The 25,817-nt window shown below is 39.1% G+C and overlaps 1 protein-coding gene across 1 annotated transcript in view; it reads left to right on the top strand.

Annotated features, from left to right (window-relative positions):
• The window catches only part of LOC120570059 (receptor tyrosine-protein kinase erbB-4-like), a 378,351-nt gene that overhangs the window by 275,152 nt on the left and 77,382 nt on the right, over positions 1-25,817 (top strand). The window contains 5 exon segments of the mRNA XM_039818287.1: positions 2,934-3,024; positions 5,787-5,986; positions 12,500-12,632; positions 18,990-19,083; positions 25,409-25,563. Of these exon segments, the coding sequence (XP_039674221.1) occupies positions 2,934-3,024; positions 5,787-5,986; positions 12,500-12,632; positions 18,990-19,083; positions 25,409-25,563 (673 nt within the window).

Genomic DNA, 25,817 nt, shown 5'->3' with positions numbered 1-25,817 from the left:
ATCAAAGATTACTAAAAAAGCAGTAAAGAGTGCACATTAGGATAATTTTTAAATGAGGATTAATATGCATTTATTGTAATGAAGGAACATGTCACCCAGGGTGGCACCTTAGCTTAATGATGTGTTTTAAGTAGTTTTTGGACAACAGTTGATGTCTGTTACACAGATAAATAACATGTGTCAGGCTACACAGACAGTACCTGTGAGTAGAATCACATCATTGTTGGTTTTTGGTCCTTTAGTGTGATTTCTGTATAATAAGAAAAATCAAGAATATCATCAGACTTTCTCTTTTACTCCAAAATGATAGCTTTACCAATGAGCACAAACAAGGATCTAGGATGCTTCATCATCAGCACCATCCCAGTTAACCTGTCCAAAGCCCTAACATTAGGAATACTATTGTCCAGCTGCCGTTTTCACAGAGTTTTTTGTGCTAAAAGTAGACATTGAATTGGTTAAGACAAATGTCTTAAGATGAAATTAGAATTTCAGACACAGGCACTCCACATGTCACTTTTTTCACATGAGCTATCAATGTTCATCACTAAACACTGCAGAAAATTCATTTTAACCCACCATTTCCTCTTTACTTTGTTTATTTATAGCTGTAGACATAGACAAACACTACATTCACATTCACCGCTTGAAGCATCCCATTAAGGCTCATTCTGTAGTGTTGACCACCATGTTGTTGAATATTAGTCATGCATCCGCTGTGCCTGGTCGGTCGATGAACTCAGACTGGCAATCTTCGGTCAAAGTCTACTTTTTAAAATCATTTTACTGAGCAGTATCGAGTTGAGAAAAAAAATAAGTTGTAAAGGTTTTATGAAAATGTAACTCTTAGCTGTGAATATATACATTTATAAGTTCTCCAAATGCACACGGTATCTGCAGAGAATCTGTACCTGCCTTATATAAGCATAGCATATGTGAGCTATTAGCCCAGTATTACATTAGCACAGGCAAGTGTGCAGCAGGCAACAGCTTGTTACCTTTATTAGGAGGCACCCGCAACCCCCGATAGAGCACTATGATGGAGCTGTGAGGTCCTTCAACACTGCAGGTTTTGTCATTAAGACGATTAGTGCCAACAAGTACAACACTAACGATTCTATAGTGCTGCTGCCTCTGGGCTAAGAGGCCCTAACTACACACCATTAGGTCAGGAACAGGGATGCAATAAAAAAAATGGACACATATCACAACTACTGTTAGCTTTTACAAACAACCATTTTCCTGCAATCAATTTTAGGATTCTGTATAAATATCAAATAATTTATGATGAATCCCATTGCTGTTCTATCATAATGGAAGGCATTATTATACCAATGTTGTATTTTCTCTGGGAAAAGGGGGAAAAGAGTTAATAATAAAAATGTAAACTTACATTATACAGAGAAGCATTGTGTTAAAAAATCCTAATAATATTGAATTAATTTTCTTTTCGTGTCCATATGTTTGGATATTACTCTTGTGCTCTTGCATAAGAAGTATAGCTCTAGTGTAAGAATATGTATCAAATTCAGCTCATGTCCATTTGCAGGAGCCCTGGTGGGTAATTCTTCACAATTACCTGGCTTTTTTCTTCCCCTTATTTCTTCATCAAACACTCTTTTATTTTTTTTCACAAACTCTTTATTGTTTTTTCCAAGTTAGTGACATTCTCATAAACAAAGTGTTGTAAAGATAAGTGAAAACAAAAGGAGGTTCACACCCATTTACTGGACCTTCCATGCACCTTTCTTCAGGCCCCTATAGCCCACCCACAAAAAAGAAAACAAGAACCCAGCGCGCGCACACACACACACACACACACACACACACACACACACACACAACAGGACAGAAGAGACAGAATAGACAAATATATATATATATATATATATATATATATATATATATATATAAACATACAAGAAGGGAGGGAGGGGATTAGCTCCGGGCTCAGTTAAGACTGGTCAGTTTCTGTCCATCAAACACTCTTAATAAGCATTCGCTAAGCTGCTCAGCTGGGATTGACATAACCGACAAAATAATGTCCACAAACTCATAAAGGTGCTGTTGAAGGTTATTGTTCTCTTGTCATCAAGCAGTGAGCAGCCTTCTTCTCCGCAACTCCGCCTACCTCTCTCCACCATCCCTGCCTTTTTTAACAGAAATTTGCATGCATCCCGTGGGAGGAAAAACACACAGTTTAATATAATGGAGTCAAAATCGTTCATTGATTGGATCCATCCACCAACACCTCCTTCCCTTCTCTTCTTTATGAGGAAGGCAATACAACAGCACCCTGTGGCCTATGTTTTTTCCTTTAATGCTAAAGTAATTTGTAGCATTTGTCTTTGTTGTTATAGTTACCTGGACATCCCTTAATTCCAACTTCTTCCTTTTCATCTCTTACCTTTACTCCTCTACCCGTATATTTCCTGAGTCTCAAAGCCTCATCCAACTGTTTTGTTTGTCCTCTGGTCTTGGCTTAGGGATTGTACCCCCTTACCGTTTCTCTACTAAATATTTCATATATCTAAATCCATTATTGAAAACCCTAGCCACAGCCATCCTCTCAGCTATTCATTTAATCTTTTAAATGATTCAAGAGTAGAGAAGCAGATAAAGGAAATGCCAAAAAAATATTGATAAATCAACTTTGCACTTGTTATAGCTGGCACCAAACTCCCCTGTGGAATTGCTGTGCCTATGACGTTTTTGTTGCTTAGAAGTACCTGGCTGCTTTCAGATGAGACTCAGGTGGTGTACTTACTGTGGTCCTGGAGTGTTGCTAATTCTAGAGAGATGCCAACTCTCCCTACTCATTTTATTCTTGTCACTGTGTGAAATAGAGGATATGATAGACAGCTGATAATAGTCTGTCAGTACAGGTGACTCAATACAGTATAACCTGTGTGTGTGTCTGTGTCCCCATTTAGGCTTTTTGAACATCCAGTCTTGGCCTGACAACATGACAGACCTGAGTGTTTTCTCCAACCTTGCAACTATCGGGGGAAGAGCACTGTACAGGTACACACCTGAGAACATAATAGCTTTAATGTGATTAGATATGTTTTTAGACTGAGTGTGATTTATATCATAGCTGTGTCAACACTACCTCAGTTAGAGCTTAGCACTTATAATTTAAATATATGGGTTTAGTTTGTAGCAAAAAAGTAGCAATGTAGCAAAACATGAATTTTCTTTAAAACTAGAGCTCTTTGGGGAATTAAGAAAAGGGCAAATTCATTGGTGATTGGATCTGTCAAATGTATTACTGTACACCTTCTCATTAAATCAGTGATTTAGTGAGAAGTGATTTAAGGTTCCCTGTGGAGTTTCCTTGTGAATAAACACTGTTTACATTCAGTATTACACCCCAAAACGTATTGTGTGTATCCTTGAGGTGCATTTCTTTCTTCAGAAAAACATTTGCCAAGCCAATTCTTTGAACCTGCATTGTTTAAATCCATGGTTCCTAGCTGGCACTCTTCTTCTACTTTCCCTTTATTGACACAATGTTGTGTGTCCCAGAGTATTACCGGGTTGATCACATACAGAAAAATCATGTTACCATAAGGTAGTGCAGAGTGTGTGACATGCTGTGAAACTTCCATTGTTGCACTCTTCAACACTCAAAACAAGGTAAAGGATTGAAGAGAGTACCGTCCTCCCAAATTGCTAAAATAATTGCATCTAGCAGTAGATTTTAAGTAGTTTGGTTTATATATTCAAATCATTTAAATGCAAATTAAAAGTAAATGTGGTTTGGTTGGATACGCTTCTATAGTCATTAAGTCAGTAAGAATTATGACTAACGTAAGTTGGTACCAAAGAATTGGTTGGTGCCCCAAACACATTTTTGTGATAGTTTTGTTTTGACATCTAAGACCCCAACTTGTTTTTACCCAGCTGATGGAACATCATTATTTTTAATTTATTTTTTTAGTGATTTTTCCAAAGGTACTCTAAAATTTGCTGTGACATTCGTATGGAAACAGAGTGAGTTTGTGCATATGGCTGATGGCAAAGTGTGAACTGTAGGATGTAGTGGGTCGTGGTGTGTGTGTCTGAATGTGTGCATGAGGGTGTGTGTGCATGCACCTGTGTGTCATCCACCTGCAGATGGAAACAGCAGGCTGCAGTACAAATTACAGCCTGCCACCCACCCTGATCCAATGTTTGATCCTGCATACTCTCTGTCTATCTGATTGCACTGACACCCCACTGGCCTCCTGTCATTTTTAAACTGTGCAAGTGGGGCGTACGGTGACTGGTGGGGGGCACTGAAGAATAAAAGGAAGAAAGAGAGGCTTGAGGGTATAATAATTAAAAGAAATCTGTTGAAGATATGTTGTTGCAGCAGCATATAGCAAAATGAAAAAATATGAAATAAGAATTAAGCAGATGCAGTATAGTTTGAAGTTTATTAATCTACACACCTTATTATTGTAAAGTGATGATACTGTGGTGTAATTATTGTACACAAACAAGACCAGTGGAGATTGGTAGCCTTTATCTTACTCCAGTGGTGTGGCTTAATGGTTATGTGTATTCACGGTAAGGATTGCGGGTGGATTATGTGTATAGAGCAACGGCTTATACATTGTCCCAAACTAGCAGCCTAAATCTTGTATTTTTATCTTGTATTTTATAGTTTTAACTGTTTTTAACTGCTCTTTCATGTTTAATTTATTATACTGCACTGTAACTTTTATTCTCAAATTTGATCTGTTTTTATTTTTTAATCATTTTTATGTAAAGCACTTTGAATTGCCCTGTTGCTGAAATGTGCTATACAAATAAAGCTGCCTTGCCTTGCCTTCAAATTAAAACCACTTAGGAATGTTGCTACTTGTTTTTCCCACTTTAGTACTAGTATTTGTTATGTTTGAATGTTTACTTTATCATACTGAAATTATGTTTTCCACTGAGCAGTCACACCCTCCTAAATGTTCTGTTTGGATTTTGTACTACAATCCAGCACATTTCCATTCAAATCTGACTCAGTGGCTAACATAGAGGCTGGCTGCAGTAGATGCACACTGAGGTAAAAGTGAAGAAAAATAATAGTAGTAATAATAATAATAATAAATAAATAAATATATAGTTTTGATTTCAAGGATGTAATCTTATTGTAAATTGCTGCCTAGGCTATACTGTGAGAGAGCAGTGGCATTCTCTCTATATATATTTTTCCTGTTTTTTTTTTATTTATGTATCATTCACAATTCAAGGAAGTATATTCCAGAATTAAATTGCACAATCTGAACAGGCTGCTGTCAAATGCAAGTTATACTTTTCAAGTGCAAATTATTATAATATAAACAAACAAGCTTCATGTGCCATATGTCTGTTGCAATCTTACCGTCTTGCACTAATCATGTCCCATATGAATGACAGTAAATACATAGGCTCCTTTTCTGCTATAGTGTGTATCAATTCAGTGGAAATGTTGAGTGCTAATCAAGACTTGTCAAGTTTAGGTGTAGGATGTGTAAGGGTTTTGACATTTTTTTAAATTATTTAATCATGAACACAATCTTACCTTAAGGATATAAGGCCATCTGCAAAAGAATACAACTTTCAACGATTACGTGATTCTGTGATAACATGACCGAAAAAAGGAAGTGATTCAGCCATCAAAACCTGTGAAATAAATCCATGTTCTCTGCCTCTTTCCTTTCCTCTCCCTGTTATACCTCATCCTTTCCCTTCCTGCTCCTCTCATCTTCCTCCCCCTCCTTGCTGGCTCTTTCCTGCTCTCACCTTTACCCATTCTTCCCTCTCAGTGGGATCTCCCTGCTGGTGTTAAAGCAGCAGGTCATCTCATCACTGCAGCTCCAGTCGCTGAGAGAGATCAGCGCCGGGAATGTCCACATCGCAGACAACAGCCAGCTTTGCTACTACAACACTGTCAACTGGACAAGACTGTTCCGTGCTGCAAATCAGAAGGTTCTTATCCGCAACAACCAAAGCCCACAGAAGTGCTGTAAGTTCATACCGAAACCATCACAAACATCAAAAACTAAAATCCCAAGGTGTTCCTGTACCAAAACAGAAGTGGAGGTCCATCAAAATAGTTTGCCTTCTTTGCCGTGGCTCAGGGGCCTGGCACATACCATTTAATTGCAACGCTGTTGCGTTAATTTAAAGGTCCCATGGCATGAAAATGTCACTTTATGAGGTTTTTTAACACTAATATGAGTTCCCCCAGCCTGCCTATGGTCCCCCAGTGGCTAGAAATGACGATAGGTGTAAACCGAGTCCTGGGTATCCTGCTCTGCCTTTGAGAAAATGAAAGCTCAGATGGGCCGATCTGGAATCTAGCTCCTTATGACGTCATAAGGAGCAAAGCTACCTCCCCTTTCTCTGCTTTGCCCGCCCAGAGAATTTGACCCACCCATGAGAGAGAGAGAGACACATCATGGCTTTCAAACGAGCAAAGTGGCAGTTGGTCAAGGCCACACCCCCACCCTCCACCTTGCCCCCCCCCTCTCTCCTCCTCAATAGCTACAGACACAGAAATGGCACATATTAAGGAAAGCTCATTGTGGGACTGGCTCTAGTGGCTGTAATTCTGCACCAAGGCTGAATTTCAGGAAAGAGACTTCCTATACAGTATTAGGGGACCACTAAGGTCTACATAAAAGCATCCAAAGAGCACCATGTCATGGGACCTTTAATAATGCAAACAAACTGTGTATCAAGACACATTTGCCCAAAGCTGGAACTGTAAAATAGATAACAAATACAGTAATAATTCCCAATCCCAATACATGTAGAAAAAACACCTCTGTTGTTGAGCTCCAAAACAACAAACAGACTTTACTTAATCTTGTTTACCAGGCCAGTTTGTTTTGTATCCAGTTCTGGCTGAAATGTGTGCTGCTCGAAAATATCATTTGCATCTATCCCATTTTTGTCACTGGGAACACTTTTTGTGTTCTAGTCTTGCCTTCAACATCAGTTGTGCAGCTCCAGGCACAATCGAGACAGGACTCTTTATTTAACATGTTCTGTAGACTCAGACACTAACAGTTTGGCAGAATTTGGGATTGCTGACCTTACACATATTCAACTTGAGACAAAACTCTGATTATTAGGTCAATGCTCCAAGTTGATTATTTTAAGATGAAAGGAATATCTGCTTAGGCAAGTTAATTTAGTGTTTTCTGGGTGAGGAACTCAGCTTTTCTCATAACTTAACTGTGCTCCTGCACAGTTAACACTGAACATGTAATATCAGAACCACGTCGTCATTATTTCTATTATTCTATGTATGTCGTATGAGTGGAAGCTATTATCTCACTAATTTCTTTTTAAGATAATTTTTTTCGGGCTTTTTAGGCCTGTATTTCCATAAGACAGATGAAGACATGAAAGGGGAGAGAGAGGGGGAATGACATGCAGCAAAGGGCCGCAGGTCAGATTTGAACCCGCGGCCGCTGCGTCGAGGACTAAACCTCTATATTTGTGCGCCTGCTCTACCAACTGAGCTAACCTGGCCACATCTCACTAATTTCTAACTAAAAACAATAATCCCATAATTAGACTAATTAACCAACAGAACCATTCAGAGAAGAAATTAAATTAGTCAAATATCTGAGGTGATGAGACAAAAATTGTGTCTCTAAAAATGGAAGAGCTTTTATTATATCAGTGCCACAAGTTTTAAGGCATTATTCATTTATGTATAATGTTCATTAATGAGCCAGTATTTGCATTATTGAGTTGGCCCCTTTTTCGCTGTTCATGTGTTCGCTTCCCCTGGGCAGTTCCTTAGTGTTGGGGGCACACACACACACACACACACACACACACACACACACACACACACACACACACACACACACACACACACACTCTCTCTCTCTCTCTCTCTCTCTCTCTCTCTCTCTCTCTCTCTCTCTCTCTCTCTCTCTCTCTCTCTCTCTCTCTATTCAATGACTTTGAAGACTTGGGTGAGACACACACTGCTCTCCTTGACATGGCTCTGCATGTGTGCATCTGAGTGTGTATGTGTGTGTCCACACTTGACTGAGCCTAGCAGGGACTGGAAAAGGGCAGGTCTCGCTGCAAAGACAGAGTCTGCATGTGCCCATTTATTCAGTGTGTGTGTGTGTGTGTGTGTGTGTGTGTGTGTGTGTGTGTGTGTGTGTGTGTGACAGTAGTTGTAGTGATGTAGAAACGTCATTTGGTAATTAGAGAAACCTGAAACCAAGACAACCAGTTTTCATAGTAGGACGTTCTATAAGCTACTTAGTGCTATAGAGTTGTTGTGTTGTGCTATCACATGTTTTTGTCAAATCATACTTTAAACAAGATTACAAAACGGTTCACCTGGTCTGTTCATAGCCTCATTCATCCAGGTAGCACAAGGTCAAGGCAAATGATCCACTGGATTGATGTAGGGTTGAAAACATTTCAAAGCTCTTCCAGGAAGTTTCGTCATAAGTTGTCGAACAAGTTGAATTTCTGCTCACCCATTAAGGCCAAGAAACCTGTTTGGCTGTACATTTATAAACTCACATTAAGAGTTTTTGCAGTTTGCTGTGGATCTGATTGCAATTGATGTTTTCTTGACGGGAGGGGGCTTCAAACTGCCCGTCTTTGCTTTGGATGAAAATGACTCTTAAATAATCTTTTAAAACTCTCTTCAATGTGCTTTAAGTGCTGCTCAATTTCTTTTAACTTAGCTATAATTTGACAGTCAGAGCTCGGTTGAAGACTGGTAGTGAACAGTATTACCAATTTCTTTTAATTTTGAATGAAAAAATTGCTATAGCGCAAACTTAAAGGTTTATCAGTAGTAGAACTATCGCACAAGTGATCTTATTGAGTCAATATCTGTTTTTTTGTTAACCATGGCGTGCAAACAAGACCGTCAGACTTGTTTGAATGTTGTTGCCCTTTGAAAAGAAGGATCCGCTCACTTTGGTTTAAAGCAAGTATTAAATGTTAAAGACAATCTTTCAGCTGCTGGAACTTCATTAGGTCACATATTTGACCAAAGGGGATCCCACATCTTATGATGGGGTCCTGCTGAGTGATGGCTCAGAGTCATTAGCAATAAAATGTCAGAAACATTAGAGGAATGTTTTTTTTTTTCCTTCACACATTTCTTCAAAATGTCAGATCTTGGGATAGCAAAGTGCACTGTTATTTTTAGCCACATAAGTGCTATCTGCAGAATAAACCCAATCCAGAGAGGGCGGTTTCCTAACCATACCTTTCTCAGCAATGCCTTAAATTCCGCAAAAGCTTAATTTATTATTTAATTTTTTGGGGCTGATTAGAGCTCTTCTCAGGACTTGGGTGGGTGTGTGCAGACCGATCTTAAGTGACATCTTCCTGACTCTCCCGTTAGCTCTGCTGCATATTTTGGGGTAGGACAAATTACACCTTTATCATTCATATTAGTATCTTTACACTTAGCAGATGTCTAATGAATGTCAGAATGACTGAAAACACCTTTAAGTTAATTGAACTTAACCTTAGGAAGACCATTGCTGAGTGTCATAAGAAGAGAGCTTTAAGCAAACAGTAGAGAGTATTCTCATTTAGTCCATATATAAAGTATCTTCCATAGATCGTAGCCATCGTTAATGTTATTAGTAACACCTTTGCTCTTCCTATTTTGACAAGTCAAAGTCTGCTGTAACAAAAGGCCTATTAAAAACAACAGGTGCTTTATATTATCCCCATACAAGGTGACACAACTTGGAGCAGAATTTTAGTAAAGAACCTGCAAGAAATACTGGAAGCAAATATAGTCCGCTTTCAAAATAAAAGGTGTGATCCCATTTTGGCGAGTCAGTGGTGGCCAAGGTGCTCTCGCAATGCAAATATGTAATTGATAGCATTACTGGACTCAAAGGTTCTAATGATACTAGCAAATAATTGCATTTTCAGTTTTCAAGGATTTCTATGATTATTTAAACCAAGAACCTATCTCCTTGTTACACTTTTTGATCTTGTCAAAGGTTTCTTAAACATCCAAGAGTGACTTTATGTGGCCAGGTTAGCTCAGTTGGTAGAGCAGGAGCACGTATATAGAGGTTTACTCCTTGATGCAGCGGCCGTGGGTTTGACTCCGACCTGTGGCCCTTTGCTGCATGTCATTCCCCCTCTCTCTCCCCTTTCATGTCTTCATCTGTCCTATGGAAATAAAGGCCTAAAATTCTCTTTAAAAAAGAAGAGTGATTTTATATTTTTTAAATTATGTATTATTACATATTACATATAACTATTTACGCCTAAGTCCACATAAGTCAACATTGCAGCGAAGATGAAAATGAAAAAAATTATCAATGTCATTGTTTTGCCACATGTAGCACAGGGACAAGGATAATTTCCTCAGCTGCCTACCATCCCTCTTTAGCTTTTTCAATAGCTGCCCTGCTTTGCTTTTAATGTTGTCTTTGAAACAAGAAAAGGATGCAGGAAACTGAAGGCAACACATGAGTTCCAATTCCACCTCTCCCAACAACCCTTTGAATATTAACAGATTGACAGGTGTTTTTTGTTACTTTCTTTCTTTGTTTCTTTCTTGCTCTATATCATAATCATTATTATAGCATGTTCTCCTGTCTCCCACGGGACTCCAAAAAGTAACTGACAGCTTGGCCCCATGGGCTTTTGTTTTCCACCCATTACAGAAACATCTGACGTTGGTATCTTTTTGATCTTGCAAGTGCTGTATAGTTAAAACTCCATCCAACCTCTTCCCGTATTTATTTCCTTTTTTTAGCACCCATCATTCCTCGCTCTCCTCATCTTTCCCTCTGCCTGGTCAGTTTACCTACGGCGCTGGAAGCCTGACAGAGGTGGTTTTGTATCTTGTGAAAGGCAATGCTTTCATCCTCTTCCCTCAAAGGCAACACTTGATTTCTGTTTTCTCCATGTATCTGCATTCTTTTTTCTTATTAAAAAAATATGAATTTAAGCATTTTGAAAGTGGCTATGGCTGACCCTGGGGCATACCCCCTGGCTTACATGTGGCCAGGACCTTAAAAACAGCAGAGGCCTCTTTGTAACCATGTTCATAGCTATGGAGAAGAGAAGAGAACAGAAGAGAACAGAAGAGAAGAGAAGAGTCTGTTTTAAAATCCACCGACAAGGGGGAAATCATGTTAGAAGCAGATTGAATGATATAAGTTCCCAGCGTATCTGCAGTGCTGCCACCTGTTACTTCAACACTCTCATTTTGTCACTGTAATACTCTCAGATGTAGAAACCTTTGTAGGAATAAGTGCTGAAGGGGGACGAGAGAGAGAGAGAGAGAGAGAGAGAGAGAAGAGATAAGAGATTCAGACACAAGAAAATAATGGAATAGATTAGATGTGATGGCCTAGATCTGTTGGTACTGTTGGTACTATAAACAGCGAGGCATATAAAGAGAGAGCAGTGTAAATACTGTTCACTGTGAATGGGCACTTTTAATGCTTTTTAAATCCAAGGTGGCTTTTATAATGTCTTTGCATGACTATTTAAAACAGCAGGGGGAAAAAAATACTTGTTTGTACTGTCTATGTGCAGCTATGGATTTGTGCGTTGAAAGCAGATACTGATGTTTTTGGATTTAAGCCAATCCAAAATATTTAGTTAGGAATATTGAATATCTATATATATTTGAGCCTTTTGACACCAAAAAGTATGAGTAAAGCTGAAAGGTTGGGTTTAAACCCTTCAAATATATCCAGACTATAAAGTTCCAGGGATTTATTTATTTATTTTTTTAAATCTGCATGGCATCTGCAGGTGCTTTCTGCTGTAGGTCCCACTAGTGCTTCGTCACTGCTGGCTCAGTAGTTTTATAATGAAGCAGGACAGCTCTCTCCTTTGCTAGCTTCACAGTGAGCCATATCACAAAGTACTGTACACACACAACGCATTAATAATCAATTTATATAAATACGGAACATACGGTATATACACTCACATTGGACAGCCATTACGGTCCCTGACTGAAATGAGCTAATTAATGTAATTTTTTTTTAAACTGTTGCCGGGATCGAATGGTAGTATTTGTGGGAGGAACTAGGTCTTCTTTCAGTTCTTCCATTAGGGTAATTATTGTGTGACTGCTCATGTTTAACACATTTCTTCAATAAATAGAAATAGCCTAATCCTTCAGCACGTCTTTGAACCCTGCACCTATTTCTCTGTCTTGCTGCCATTACTCCTGCCTTTGTTTCAGAGAGTCATCTCCACAAAAACACACCTTTTATAGACCACCGCAAATTAACAGTTGCTCTCTGGAGGCGGAAAAATCTTATGAAAAAAATTAACCCTTGCAAATTGCATATGCTTTAGATCATCTAGCCCTGTGCCTTTTCATCAATACTATGACTATATGGAGTGATTTTATATCCAGCTATATGGGGCAAATTATGGTTTACTCTCTGCATCTGCGCTGAGTCATGAAAGCATGACTGCATTCTACACAGATGTAATCCTTTGTTGTTGTCTCTTTCTTTTTGTGTATGTTTGCCTTGAGCAGCCAAGGCGGGGATGGTGTGTGACCCGCTGTGTTCAGACGCAGGGTGTTGGGGTCCTGGCCCAGACCAATGCCTCTCCTGCAGATACTTCAGCCGTGGACGAACCTGTGTGGATACCTGCAACCTTTATGAAGGGTGAGTTATGCATTTGCATGCATATACACTCCTGAGTGGTAGATTACATAGTGTGTTGTCCTCTTAATGTCCTTAGAGGTCCTAATTACATTTACGGTTTGCCCAAATTGTAAAAAGAAGTTGTACACCTCTTAATTTAACTACTCTCCTCATCATTCTCTATTATGCTCATAAAATAAAGCAAACCATAAAATTGACTAGCTCCTGCTCTCATCCATTGTGCTTTTTTCTAGGTTTTGATAAAATTTAAATTCCTGCATTTTTTTCAAAATGACTTACATGCCAAATGTAAGGTGTAGACGAAAAATGTTTTTTTTTTCAGTGTCTGGTTTATTTCAGATCAGCCTGAATATTTTCCAACAGTTAAAATAATCCATCTTACCTATACTGATACCAGCAGACCTATCTTTACTATCTAAGAAATGAGTAGCTTCTATACTATGGCTAACTTAATAGCAAAATAAAAAGCAGAAAAATAGAAAACGCAGAAGAAGATCAACTTATCTTTGGATGAGGATGCCATAAATGACACAGGATTTCATAGCCAAGCTGAAGGCTTACTCTTGTCCTCTCTTAGTAGGAATATCTGTGTCTAGTTCCAACAGCCATCTATAAAAAAAAAAATAGTAAAACATAGATGTACTGTAAGTGAGGACACCCCTTTCTTCTCTAGGTTTGGGTACTGTTTGGAATTTTACGATTCCGATGCCGAACCGGCACTTTTAAAACGATTCAGATTCCTAACCGATTCCTAAACCTATTCTTGAAAAACTGAAAAAATGACATCAAAGAAAGGCTCTTTTATGGAGTTGTTTTTTTTTTTAATTGAAAATTATTTAAATTTAACAATATATTAAAGCTACAGTAGGTAAGATTGTGAAGAGCCAGGACATTGCCAACAAATTTGAACATCGACAACTTCTCAGTCCCTCCTCCCTTTCTGCTGCAGCCCAAACGTCTCCTAAGCCCCTCCCACACAACGGAGTTTGACAGAACTGCCGGCATGTCAGACAACATGTTCAATAACTAAACACTAACACAACGTTAACTTTATTCACCAACAGTAAAACGATGCTAACTAGCAGGCTACCGTTAGCCATTTCAGCATCATATCAGACCGACCACTGTGCTAACGTTACTATCATCCTCACCAACGTAGCTTTGTGGACTTTTGACTACTAATAACCAAGTGACAGATAAATCATTCATGGTAATTATGTTACCTGTTGAGAGGAAATGTGGCTACATCTGCATTGTTCTTCAGATCTTTAAAATCCTGCAGCCACGCCACCTCTGAAAAGCCACTCCATTATTCACAGAGTTTTGGAAAACTTTTCTGCAGCTAGTGCACGGGGAGGGGGGAGGGGAGAACGCCATATATGCGTGTGCCTGAGCAGTGATTGACAGGCAGATAGACCACCCCTGTGGCCCTGATTGGAGAAAATCGAACGAGCGTGGTGGAATTTTGCCAATGGCACTACAGGCTGTAGGAGGTGCCAGAGGAGTGTCTTTTTTTTTATAATTCATGTAGTTCTACTGGAACATAGGGTCAGTTTCAGCAAATATGACAGAAAGTTAGTTTCATAAGACTTACCTACTGCATCTTTAACGTTTTAAAGTACTTAAATGTATAATAAATAAACCTAAGTCACCTAACACATAACTACAATAATTTAACAAATAATAGTTACACTATTAACAAGTCACAACAAAATAAATGTTGTTGAGTTGGTATGCCAACCAGCTTCAAACTTTAGCAGTTCTTTTGCAGAAAAATTACCATATTTGCCTTTTCTGGCAATATACTACACCTCTCCTGACTTATGGCATGTCTGCACAGGAGAAAACTCTCTCAGATGGTGTCCAAGAGGTCTGTACACACACAGGTAGGAGTTTGAAAGGGCAGACAATTTGCGGAGGCTGTCCCGCTTCCCCCACCACCAGGCTACAGGGTCTCGTCCTGAACGATAGAGTAGCAGAGCAAGTGTAATATGTTTACTAGCGATCACGTGCGTTGAATGGTTAATATGCTTTTACGTCCGTTTTGATGAGCAGGAACATTTACGATAGCTAGCTAACTGTAGACTACAGAGAAAGTGTGATATTTTTACGTCCGTTTCGGAGTGTGTACAAAAAGCCGTCTATCAGCAGGGATTGTAGAGTGCATGTCGGAGAATAGCGCCCACACGCGCTTCACACCACGAGCGGGCACGTGCACCACTCGGCAGAAAAGGGAGAAAGAAAAAAGAGTCTGCCGCTGTCCTGAGCGACAGAGGGAAAATATTTCAGTCGGAACCGAAATAAGGAACTGAAATTTGCGTTCTAATCCTGTCCAAATACTACCGTTTGCGTAGGAACCGGTTCCATAGTGGAACCAGGTTTTGTTACCCAATCCTATTCTTCTCTGGGCCAGGTGTATCACCACAAAGAAAATCTGCACGGCATAAACATACACACAAACACAGATGAAGAGGGCCGTCACCCCAAATACCTTCTTTGGGCACGAAAAATGCATTTCACATTGCCCCTCCGACACAACAGGAAAAAAGACAAAATCAGACAAAATTGGGCCAATTTCATTTATGTTGTCACAAGTGAGGCAGCCTAAAGATTATTTTTTCTTGCATTTTTGGCCTTTATTTCCATAGGACAGATGAAGACGTGAAAGGGGAGAGAGAGGGGGAACGACATGCAGCAAAGGGCTGCATGTTGGAGTCGAACCTGCAGCCGCTGCATCGAGGAGTAATCCTCTATATATGTGCGCCTGCTCTACCAACTGAGCTAACCTGGCCACATCACTGCAACACTCAACATGACACCATTGGGTCGATAATAAATAAGATCAACAGGTTCACCGCCCTCCCGCCCAGTCCCTATGCAACACAATGGATGGTCATTCACAGACCTTGGAGACAGTTGCTGCAATATAAAGTGTTTGTCAAGTCTCTATGGTAACAATTAGTGCCTTGTAAAGTGGTGGTTGTGGTTGGAGCAAACTGTGTATGCGTCATCTCACCCAGCAATCCAATATAGACAATATGTGTGGCACTACTTTATGTCAATGCCAAGAATAAATCATATGGACTTTAGCTGCACAAACAAAATCGAACATGAACTCTTCGGCCAGGAAGCCCTATGTCAGTCGAGAAAAAGTTTAGTTTCAGCTTCTTTAGCTTTTCCTGGTTCATTGTCTGCGGAAGTAGCTGTTTGAATTTAGCTAAAATTACATTACAGTGCACATCATTTTTACAAATCATGTTTTCCCCTTTTATTTTATTGACAAATCACATTATTTAAAATGCTCATCACTTAAAATATATAATGAAATAACTAAGTCACCATATAAACCATAAAGTGCTTTTAAATTTAAATTTAAATTAAATGTAAGTTGTAAATTGTAATTCTGAATTGTAAGTTCAGTTTTCACAGAAAGCGAGATTATGGCAATGGGTAATAAAAGCTAAAGTCATTAACAGGTTTCCACTAAAAGAAAAGGTACATTGGATTAATTTGTTTTTTAACCTATTTTCTGTTCCAATACATTAATAGTTTGTTGTTTTTCCTCCTCAAAGACAAAACTATTAAGCACAGTTTTTTATTATTGTAAAGCACCTTCAAAATCCACATGACATGGACCTTACGATCAGTAGCAGGCCAATCATGTTGGTGTCGTTAAAGCTTTTTAATATATGTTTATCTGTTATGGACAGCAGGTTTTAGCTACAAACAAAGTCAGTCATGCATTGTAACTCCAGATTCTATGAGTATAGGCATAGCCCTCTAAGATCCAGGACACCTGCTTCACTAACATTGGCTGAAGAAAAATGCTGTTGTTGGGAGCAGATCTCGGGTCTCGTAGCTATGATATACAGTAACTGCAGACGTAAGAGAGGCCCGTGCAGGGCACAAGGGCGTGAAAGAAATCTTCACGACTGCGCACGCGCGAGGGATAAACCCAATAGCAACAGCTCTTAGAGGGCTATGCCTATACTCATAGAATCTGGTCGTTTAAAAGGCACCCCTGCAGAGTTTCAAAACAACAGGGGGCCCTTGACTTTAAAAGGAAGTATAGCTTGATGCCATCCCACCATTCCAAAACGGTGACAACTCCGGCTCCCCAGCGAGTTTTACAAATAACATTTTAGATTTCTTTGTTTGCCTTGCAGAGTTGCTGAAAAGATGCTTTTAAGTTCAGAGTCCTTATTTGATAACAAAACCTTTGGTGGCCACATTGGAGAGGAATCAGGAGAACCAGAAGGTGCCCCTAGGGCAGGGGGGCTAGGCGTGTCACTGCGTGTCACAGTCACTGCTTGCGCACGGGGCCACGCCCTGCCTACCTGTCCACCAGCACGTCAGCACCACCCACCCTGTTAGCGTTACCAGCACATCATCTACCAAATAAGAAGCTTTACTGAATGCAACCCCAACCCTTTACCCTCTGAGCTGTGTGTCTCATGAGTCATACTTTAAATAATTCATCATTGTGTGTGCATTTATTTGGTATTTGCTCAGCATTTCTTTGTCTAATCCAATCTTCAAGTTGCCCTGTAGCTCAGGTTTTTGTTACAGCACCTTTAATCCTATGTAGTAGAAGTGCAGCAAATCTACCTTAACAAGGATAGCATGACAGTTTGCAGAACTTAGTTAATATCAGGTGTGCATGACAAAATATTGGAGGACAAAAGGACTTGAAGACTCTAATATACACTGCTTGCTTAACCACAAGGAAGCACTTTTATTCATTTGGTGACTAATATGTTTAAAATGTAACAGCAGTTTCAGTTTGTGTGAATTTAACCTCTGTGGCACATTTAAAATGTATTGATACACTGTCAGACAGCAGCACAACGACGAGGAGCTTGAATTGCCATTGCCATTTACACATCAAACGATGTGTAAATGGTTGTTGAAAATGTTTACAAAATCAAAACCATTTGGACGTTATTGTTCAAAATCCCGTTTTATTTGTTTGTGTGTTTTGGCAGTGTGTATTATTTCCAAAAAACATTTGAAATGAATGTTATTTCTGCATCAAATCCATGTAAAGGTGTATTATTCATGGCAAATGTGTTACTGCATCTTTGTCCCTTAACAGACAGAAAATACAGAAATGCAGAACACAGCATAATATCATGCAATAGCCTATAAGTCTTACTGTAAGTGTCAGTGTATCAGTATCTTCCAGCTACACTGCATCCTTTATTATTTTAACCAGCACACACCCAGACAAAGGCTTACCTCCCCTGCCTCCTGGAAGGTTTTATGAAGGCCAGATGAAGCATAATTAATACTAATTTGATTTAGATCCCACTGGGCCAACGACATTTTTTTTTTCTCCCAGTGCTGAGATGGAACATTCTGTTTTCCCTCACTGAACAAAAGAGAAGTACCCAAAGTAAGTCTCCTTGTCCTGTAGTGACAAAGGCAAAGTGCCAACTCAGCCACACTGTGGTCAAATTTAATGACTTTCCGAGGCCACTCTGGTGTTCTACTATTATAAGGGGATTTTCGAAATTGAATAACAAGGCACTTAATTGAATTGATTTTTGAAAGCGTTGCAACCCTCGCAGGTACTGCACCTTTCAACTGCCTCGACCCCCTGCACGATTTTATCAATGTTATAGTTAGCTAATTGGCTACAGTGTGTGTGTGTGTGTGTGTGTGTGTGTGTGTGTGTGTGTGTGTGTGTGTGTGTGTGTGTGTGGTGTGTGTGGGTGGGTATGGGTGTGGGTGTTTGAGAGTTCCTATTGATGTTACGACTACATCTACTGACCTTTATTTCCAAAGTAATCATTGTAAGATACGATGCTCATACTAGCAGATAGAAACAGACAAATTATCTGCTACTAATAATATTTTTCTCTCTCTCTTCTTTGCTCTGGAAATGGCATCCTGAACTTATTCAGAATCAGACATTATTGATTGAAAAGGATCATTTACAAACTTGTGTTCAGCAAAAAGGAAGCATTTGAAGGGAAAACAAAACTGTGATATCGACATTAGGATTAAGATTTAGCAGGAATTCAACAGATCACTGCCATTGTTTTTAGTTTTTTGCACACGTTGTCAAGAAGGGGATTCCACTGAATTTGATGATTTATATATATCAAAAAATTTACTTCCACTAATCTTGAAATTCATAACGATGTGATTCAGTCCAAATGTAGTAATGGTTGTTCATGACATTGTGCTAAATGGACACATTCAACATCTGTATTGGCTAAGGACAGAAAACCATGTTATTGTTCTATTTCACAAAAAAAAATGTTTTGCTCCCTATCTTGTCTCTTTTACCTGTATCACTCTTTATTCCCTACTCATCCTGATCCCTCTCTCCATCCCTTTCCTCCCTCTCAGGGATATCCGAGAGTATGCCAACGGATCTGTGTGTGTGGAGTGTGATGGCCAGTGTGAGCGAGCTGATGGTGACTCTTTGACCTGCAACGGTCCGGTAAGCTTGCTCCTATAGACAACAATAGTATTACTGAATTATGTATTTATCTCACATATGCCAGCTTAATGTAAGAGGGCTGTTGTTTGAGCAGTTTGTTTATGTTTGCTTTTATCTATTCATTAAATTTAATTAAATATCATTCAAATTAAACAAAAATGATGGCATTATCCCATCATTGAAAGATGAACTGCAGTCTCATCTGTTTTAAAGCTAGAAGCCATGAAGCCAAGGCTAATGTAAGTTATCATGTGAGAGTGAAAAGCAAGGTAAAAGCAAGCCAACGAACGAACTATTATGTAAACTATGTAACTATTATGTTTCATATTGTCACCAAATCTTACCAAAAAAGTCTAAAACCTGTTGAATTGAGTTAAAAGCAGAAGGAGCTGGAAGTGTTAAATTGTTGGTTTCAGTGTTGAGCCCCCGAATGAAAAGTATATAAGGCCAGAGCATTGCTTCACTCACCACAATCTAAATGACTTGGAGCAGCAGACATTCCCTGCGGTCATCTGAGACTATGATTAATTATTGTATTAGCAGTCAAAGTCTGCCTTTCAACTGTGCTATCGATCATGTCTCATGTTCCGAGTCAAAGGTAAAGCTGATTGTTTTGGCTAAAATCTGCATTGTTTTGCATACTATTGTGTATGTATTCAATACATGTTAACCATAAAAACTGTATTGAGGGACAGGCATTTTTTCTGATGTTTTCTTTTCTTTTCCAAAAGGCATTTGTACTCTTACTGTAGGCGCTCTTTGAAAGATTGTTTGGTAGCAGCTGTACATTAGAAAAAATGCCAGAGTGGAAAAGAAAATCCCTGACCTTCATTTCTGCCCTGCACACTACACCCACAGCCACATGAGGCCCCTGACCCTGGGCTTTCTCTTAAAATCTTATTTTGCCGTTTGATAGAGAGGGATGTTTTGCGACAGATGCAAGCCAGAAGGGGTATTTTGTGTCCCATCACACCCTTGTCAGTTTGCCCACTATAGTTTAGAAGTAGTTGTTTTCCCAAAACTACTGGAGTGTTTGTGTCTGAGTGTACAGACATGGGAAGACAATGCCAAAGTTGATTGTTGGCTTGAGTAGAGTGTGTTTGTTGTTGTTGTTGTTGAAGGAGGTTTGGAGGTTAGATTATCTTGGCTGTTCGCTTGATACCTCACAACCCTTCACTTGGCCTCTTAGACAAGTGATGGGAAGGTGGGTGCTATAAAGAGACTAATGCAGATACCTCTAGCTTACTTTCAGCAGTTTGAGGAAAACAAGAGAAAAAAACATACAGCAATCAAAGAACTTTGTAATGATTTTCAATGGCAGATATGTCTCAACTAGTTAATTAGAGCAAATGCAAAATAAAGAGAGGCTAATGTGATCCCTATTGTAGCTCTAGAGGATTCTTCATTACTTAAAAAGTCTTATATAAGAGGTTAGATTATTTATATATATTTATAAAAAAAAAATATATATATATTTTTATATATTTATATATATTTATATAAACATTACTTAAAGCAACTGTTTCGATATGTCCTTATTTTTGCACACTGTAATTTTTAGTACTGTACAATCTCAGACATGCAGTACTTCAGCCTGTGTGTGTGTGTATGTGTGTGTGTGTGTGTGTGTGTGTGTGTGTGTGTGTGTGTGTGTGTGTGCGCGCGTGCGACTTGTCAAGCTGTGTATAATGGGAATGTCCCAGGGTAACCTGTTGCACCACAAGAAGATTACAGCAATCATGTTCTGGCCACAGAGCCCATGGCAATTACATTAAGGTTTACACACGGTGATTTGATAGGCCTAATGCCCTCTGAGGAGAAAGATTGGAGATATGACTATAGCCATGAATTAAGGCTATGTTATGGACAGAATAGGTGATAATGGTAGATCTAGATTAGTTGCTGTTGATTAGTAATACATCATAATTGTATCTCCGGCAAGCACATCTATTACTGTGTCTTTATTGAAAGATTGGAGCTTGCTTACTTTTCACAAAAGGCACAGAAGACTTCAGCCAACTTAAGTATCCTATTGAATTTCCTTAATTTTCTGCAAAAGACAAGACTTTTTGTGATTTTGTAATGCATCATGGCACAATTTTAAGTTTAAGTTACAAAGAGGGCAGACTGTGATGTTAGTCATTTTAACAGACTGTTCATCAGTATTGATTCTGTTCTCGTTAATCTTCTGTAAAAGGTCCAGTACAAGTAAATCTCACTCCTTATTATTTAGCATCCATGCTTACGTATATGCTGATTTAAATATTGTTTGTTTTAATGGCAATTCACATTCCCATCTGTGGAATGTTTGTGTCCGTTTGTGAATGTCTTCATATCTTTATCCTTTACTAATATGCTTTACTTTACACACTCGTAAAATAATGCTCCATGGTGTTTTAAGCCCCCAACGTCTCCTTCCCGGCAGTGCTACGACCGTTGACTTTAAGGCACCTAACCCTAACCTCAACCCTAACCCCTAACCATGACCATAACCATTGCCTAATCCTAGTGCAGGGGTGTCAAACTCATTTTCACTAAGGGCCACACTGGAAAAAGAGAATCACACCAAGGGCCAGACATGGAGAGTTTATTAACGTGCTTTTGTTACTGCATGTCACTTTTATTTTTAACATTTTGGTAGTTTTTTTCCTCATTTTTGTTCCGATTTGTTTGTGGCTTTTGTTGACATGAAGCCCTACAAAAGTCATCAAAAGAGTTCCTTAGCCATCATAGAATTTAGCAAATCAAGCAAAAACAATGACACATTTTTTTAACAACAACCTGTTTCTCAGCCTGAATATGAAAACTGCTTCTTCTCAGAGTCGGCAAATCTGCCATATTCTGCTTTATGTGACAGGTAATTGCAGTTTAAAGAACACTTTCCATGTGTTTTTAGTTTAGCGCACAACTAGGCGGGCCAAAATATACTGTGAACCCAAATTGATATACGGGGCCGGATCTAAATCTGCAAGGGGCCGGATTTGGCCCACGGGCCTTGAGTTTGACACATGTGTCCTAGAGACGTAAAACACAGATAAACTAAAATAATCCTATAGTATTTGGTAACTGATAAATGTGTGTGAGAAAGATATCTCACACTAAGATGTTTGAGAATGTACAAAAAACATATAAAATATATATATACATACATACATAATACATTTGAATCTGCTGGAGTGGCTATATATATTGTTATGACCACAGAATGTAATTGCCCACAGTCAAATACATAGGCGCTACCACATCCATCTCTCTCCTATTTGTCCCACTGTTTCATTTCTTCTTTCTCTCCCTTCTACCCTTTTTATCTAACCAGCTCATCATTAATGCTTAAAATTATTTTGTAGTATAGTGTGGGAGTATATTTGAGGACTCTGGCTGATATACAGCAGAGCCTGAGGACTCGGCCTCTGTATTAATATCATAGTAAAATATATAGTAAATCCTGGTGTACCTGATCATGCCTTGAAAAGCCTTTTATGTGGCTGCCTGTTAAAAGTCTTGACTATAAGCTCTGACACCGTAAAGATTAATTGGCAATCCTCCTGAGATGCTGGAGTTTGTATATGAAAGGGAAGGAAGAGAGAAAGAAGAGATCAAAATATATATTTACACTCACCTACCCAACAACGTCACTCACAAACTTCGGTGTTAAGTGCACAGGCAGACCGATTTAAATTTACAGCATGGTACTTTAGTCACGACGCTGTGCATCCCTGTCACTTTTTGGATGCCCCTATGCCCTGCTGGACCAAACACTGTTTGTGTGCTCTGTCACATAATTTAGCTTGCTGATGTGATGGGGCTATTGGACACACACACACACACACACACACACACACACACACACACACACACACACACACAAACATACACACCAATAGCCACGGGTGGGAAGACACTCATAAAAGGGAAGAGCCAGGCTCAACGCTAAAGCCAGTGAGAGCAACAAGACTTTCAATTTACATAATTATTCCAGGCTGAATGCATGTTCCACACACACACACACACACACACACACACACACACACACACACACACACACACACACTTAAGCTACAAAGAACGCACGCAGAGGCATTAGCATAACACACTCATACACACACATGCAAGCCCATGCACAGAGACTACTTCTGGTTATGTATGAACAAGCACTCACACACACTCCTCCACTTGCCAAAGGATAATTATCTGCCTTCGCTATCATCTTTTTACCTTGGTCGCTCGCCCCTTGTTTAACGAGAACAGTGTGTGTGTGTGTGTGTGTGTGTGTGTGTGTGTTGTGTGTGTGTGTGTGTGTGTGTGTGTGTGTGTGTGTGTGTGTGTGTTTGTGTTTGTGGTGGAAGTACTTTATTTAAGTAAAGTTTTACTTGAGTATTACCAAATTGTGCTAATTTATACTTCTACTCCACTAAATTTATCTGACAGCTATAGTTACTAGTTAATCTTTAGATTGAGATTTCTACATTAAAATCATAGACTGTAAATATTAACAGTCTATGGTCAAAACACGTAAGCCTTGTGTAAGGCTTTTTGTGTTTTGACCTCTCTCACACAAAATGAGTGTATAGTTGGGGCACATTTCAGATGTTTTTGAGTTGTAAGCAGTTCCTGCTTGACTTCTCACAGGATTTAATTTAGTTACGTATTGAAATTCAAACAAAGATTAGAGGGGACAAAAATAATTTGGTGTATCAAATTGTTTTGATCAAATTTTTTCCTGCCCCATTAATCAATTATCATCCCCTTGAAATTAATTTAATCTAATTTGTCCCCCCAAATTAGAGATATATCCATTTCACATTTGCCCAACCCTTTGGAATGGATATATCCCTAATTTGGGAACTTGGTGCATCAGTAACAATGTCATATATTATAATAGTAATAATATATATGTCTGTGTATTTCAGGCCTGTGTGTAGTGTGTTCTAACAAAAGAGTGAAAAAAGTATATTTTCCCCACTGGGGATCAATAAAAAGTAAAAATTAAATGAAATTAAATATCAGTCACAGTTTTTACTTTTTTACTTACTTTTCACAATTTGACTGCAGGACGAGTACTTTTACTTTTGATACAAGTACATTTTGCCGCTAATACTTGTGTATTTTTACTCAAGTACAATTTTGAATTCAGGAATGTTCCTTGTAATGGAATCATTTCACATTGTGCACTGGTACTTTTAGATAGGTTAAGGCTATGTATACTTCTTCCACCACTGGTTTGTGTATGTGTGTGTGTGTTGTTTGTCAATGAGATGTTCTTTAGGCCTGTTGATGATACGCGTCCTGTCTGGAAGAGCTCTTCGCCTCTCTTCCTCTCCTCCCCTACCTCCTCCCTCACCTATATTAGCTCCATAAATCCTGTTCTAGGCGGATTGTTATGGTCATTGTGTGTGCTGTGAGCGATGGTTATTATCTGCCTGCTCTGCTCACACTGCTTTATGCGTCTCGTCTGCTCCCTCCCTTCTGTCCCTCTTTCTCTCTCTCTTATTCACACTATATCTCTCTTGCTCTTACTGCCTCTCCCTTTCGCTGTGTTATCCTGCATCTATGTCCACTCTCTTTCTCTCTGTCCCTCACTTCCTCTTATTACTCTACAGTACTTTTACTTTTCACCTTCTGTCTTTCGCTCCCTGTTATCTCTATTTTGCTCTCAAGCAATCACTGCTACACAACCACAACAATTGAATCTATAAAGCTGCTATAAGAAACCTGCACTTGGCAAGTTATTGATGTAGAAATATACCCACCAATCAGTCTACATTACAAACTGAGGCTTCAGCAGATATTTCATCACTTTGTGACACCACAGATTTGTCCTTAATGCCCGGCTTCAGGATTTCAGTTATAGTTAGAGTATATCCTCTCCACACAGGAAGTTTGGAATTAAAGCTTGAGTGTAAAAACTGTCACCTAAACATCTGTGAGAGAAAGCTGGACTCACCAGTGATAAGTAAAACCTGTTTCCACCTGTTCTTTTCTGTCTCCAAACCCACCTGTCATGAAAAGTTTGCAAGAAATTCTGCCAATTATCATGACTGCCACCCGCCACTAACTGCAGATGTACCTAGTAAAAACCTTGTGTTTTGTTCAATTCAAATCTGCAAAGCTTAAACTCAAATAGAGCATGCTACTAGTCATCTTCTTCATAATATGAATAGTAAATAAGAGTTGTCAGTTAAAATTGTCACTTAAATGGCAAGTTAGCAATCCACTAATGGTTATATGTATGCCTACTATAAACATTATGTTAAGAACTACTGTATGTTTTCAAAATTGAAATGCACATCTGAAAAACAATGCTTTTTCTTCTCACTTCCTCTAGGGCCCAGAGCATTGTGTGAAATGCCTGCATTTTAAGGACGGCCCTAATTGTGTTGAAAAGTGTCCCGATGGCCTGCAGGGTGCCAACAGCTTCATCTTCAAGTACGCCGAAGCCAACAATGAATGCCATCCCTGCCATGCCAACTGCACCCAGGGGTAAGTACAGTCAGCACAAGGACTGGTCAGAGCTGTTAGGTTCAATGGTCATTAGTCCACAAAAGTAAGGCATTTCTGTCATTCCTTTATACATCAGAAGGGGGTTCCCTCAATCTATAAAAGATGAATGAAACCAAACAGTAATCAACCAGATAAAAACAAAATACACGGAACATTTTTACCATGTGTCATCCTAGATGGTTGTAGAGGATGATGACTAATCATTAAGAAAATCCATTAGCACATTGGGAGAC

The sequence above is a fragment of the Perca fluviatilis genome, chromosome 12 (genome assembly GCF_010015445.1).
Source record: "Perca fluviatilis chromosome 12, GENO_Pfluv_1.0, whole genome shotgun sequence".
Classification (NCBI taxonomy): Eukaryota; Metazoa; Chordata; class Actinopteri; order Perciformes; family Percidae; genus Perca; species Perca fluviatilis.
The sequence above is the reverse complement of the archived record's forward strand: the minus strand, read 5'-3'. Positions and strand labels throughout refer to the sequence as shown.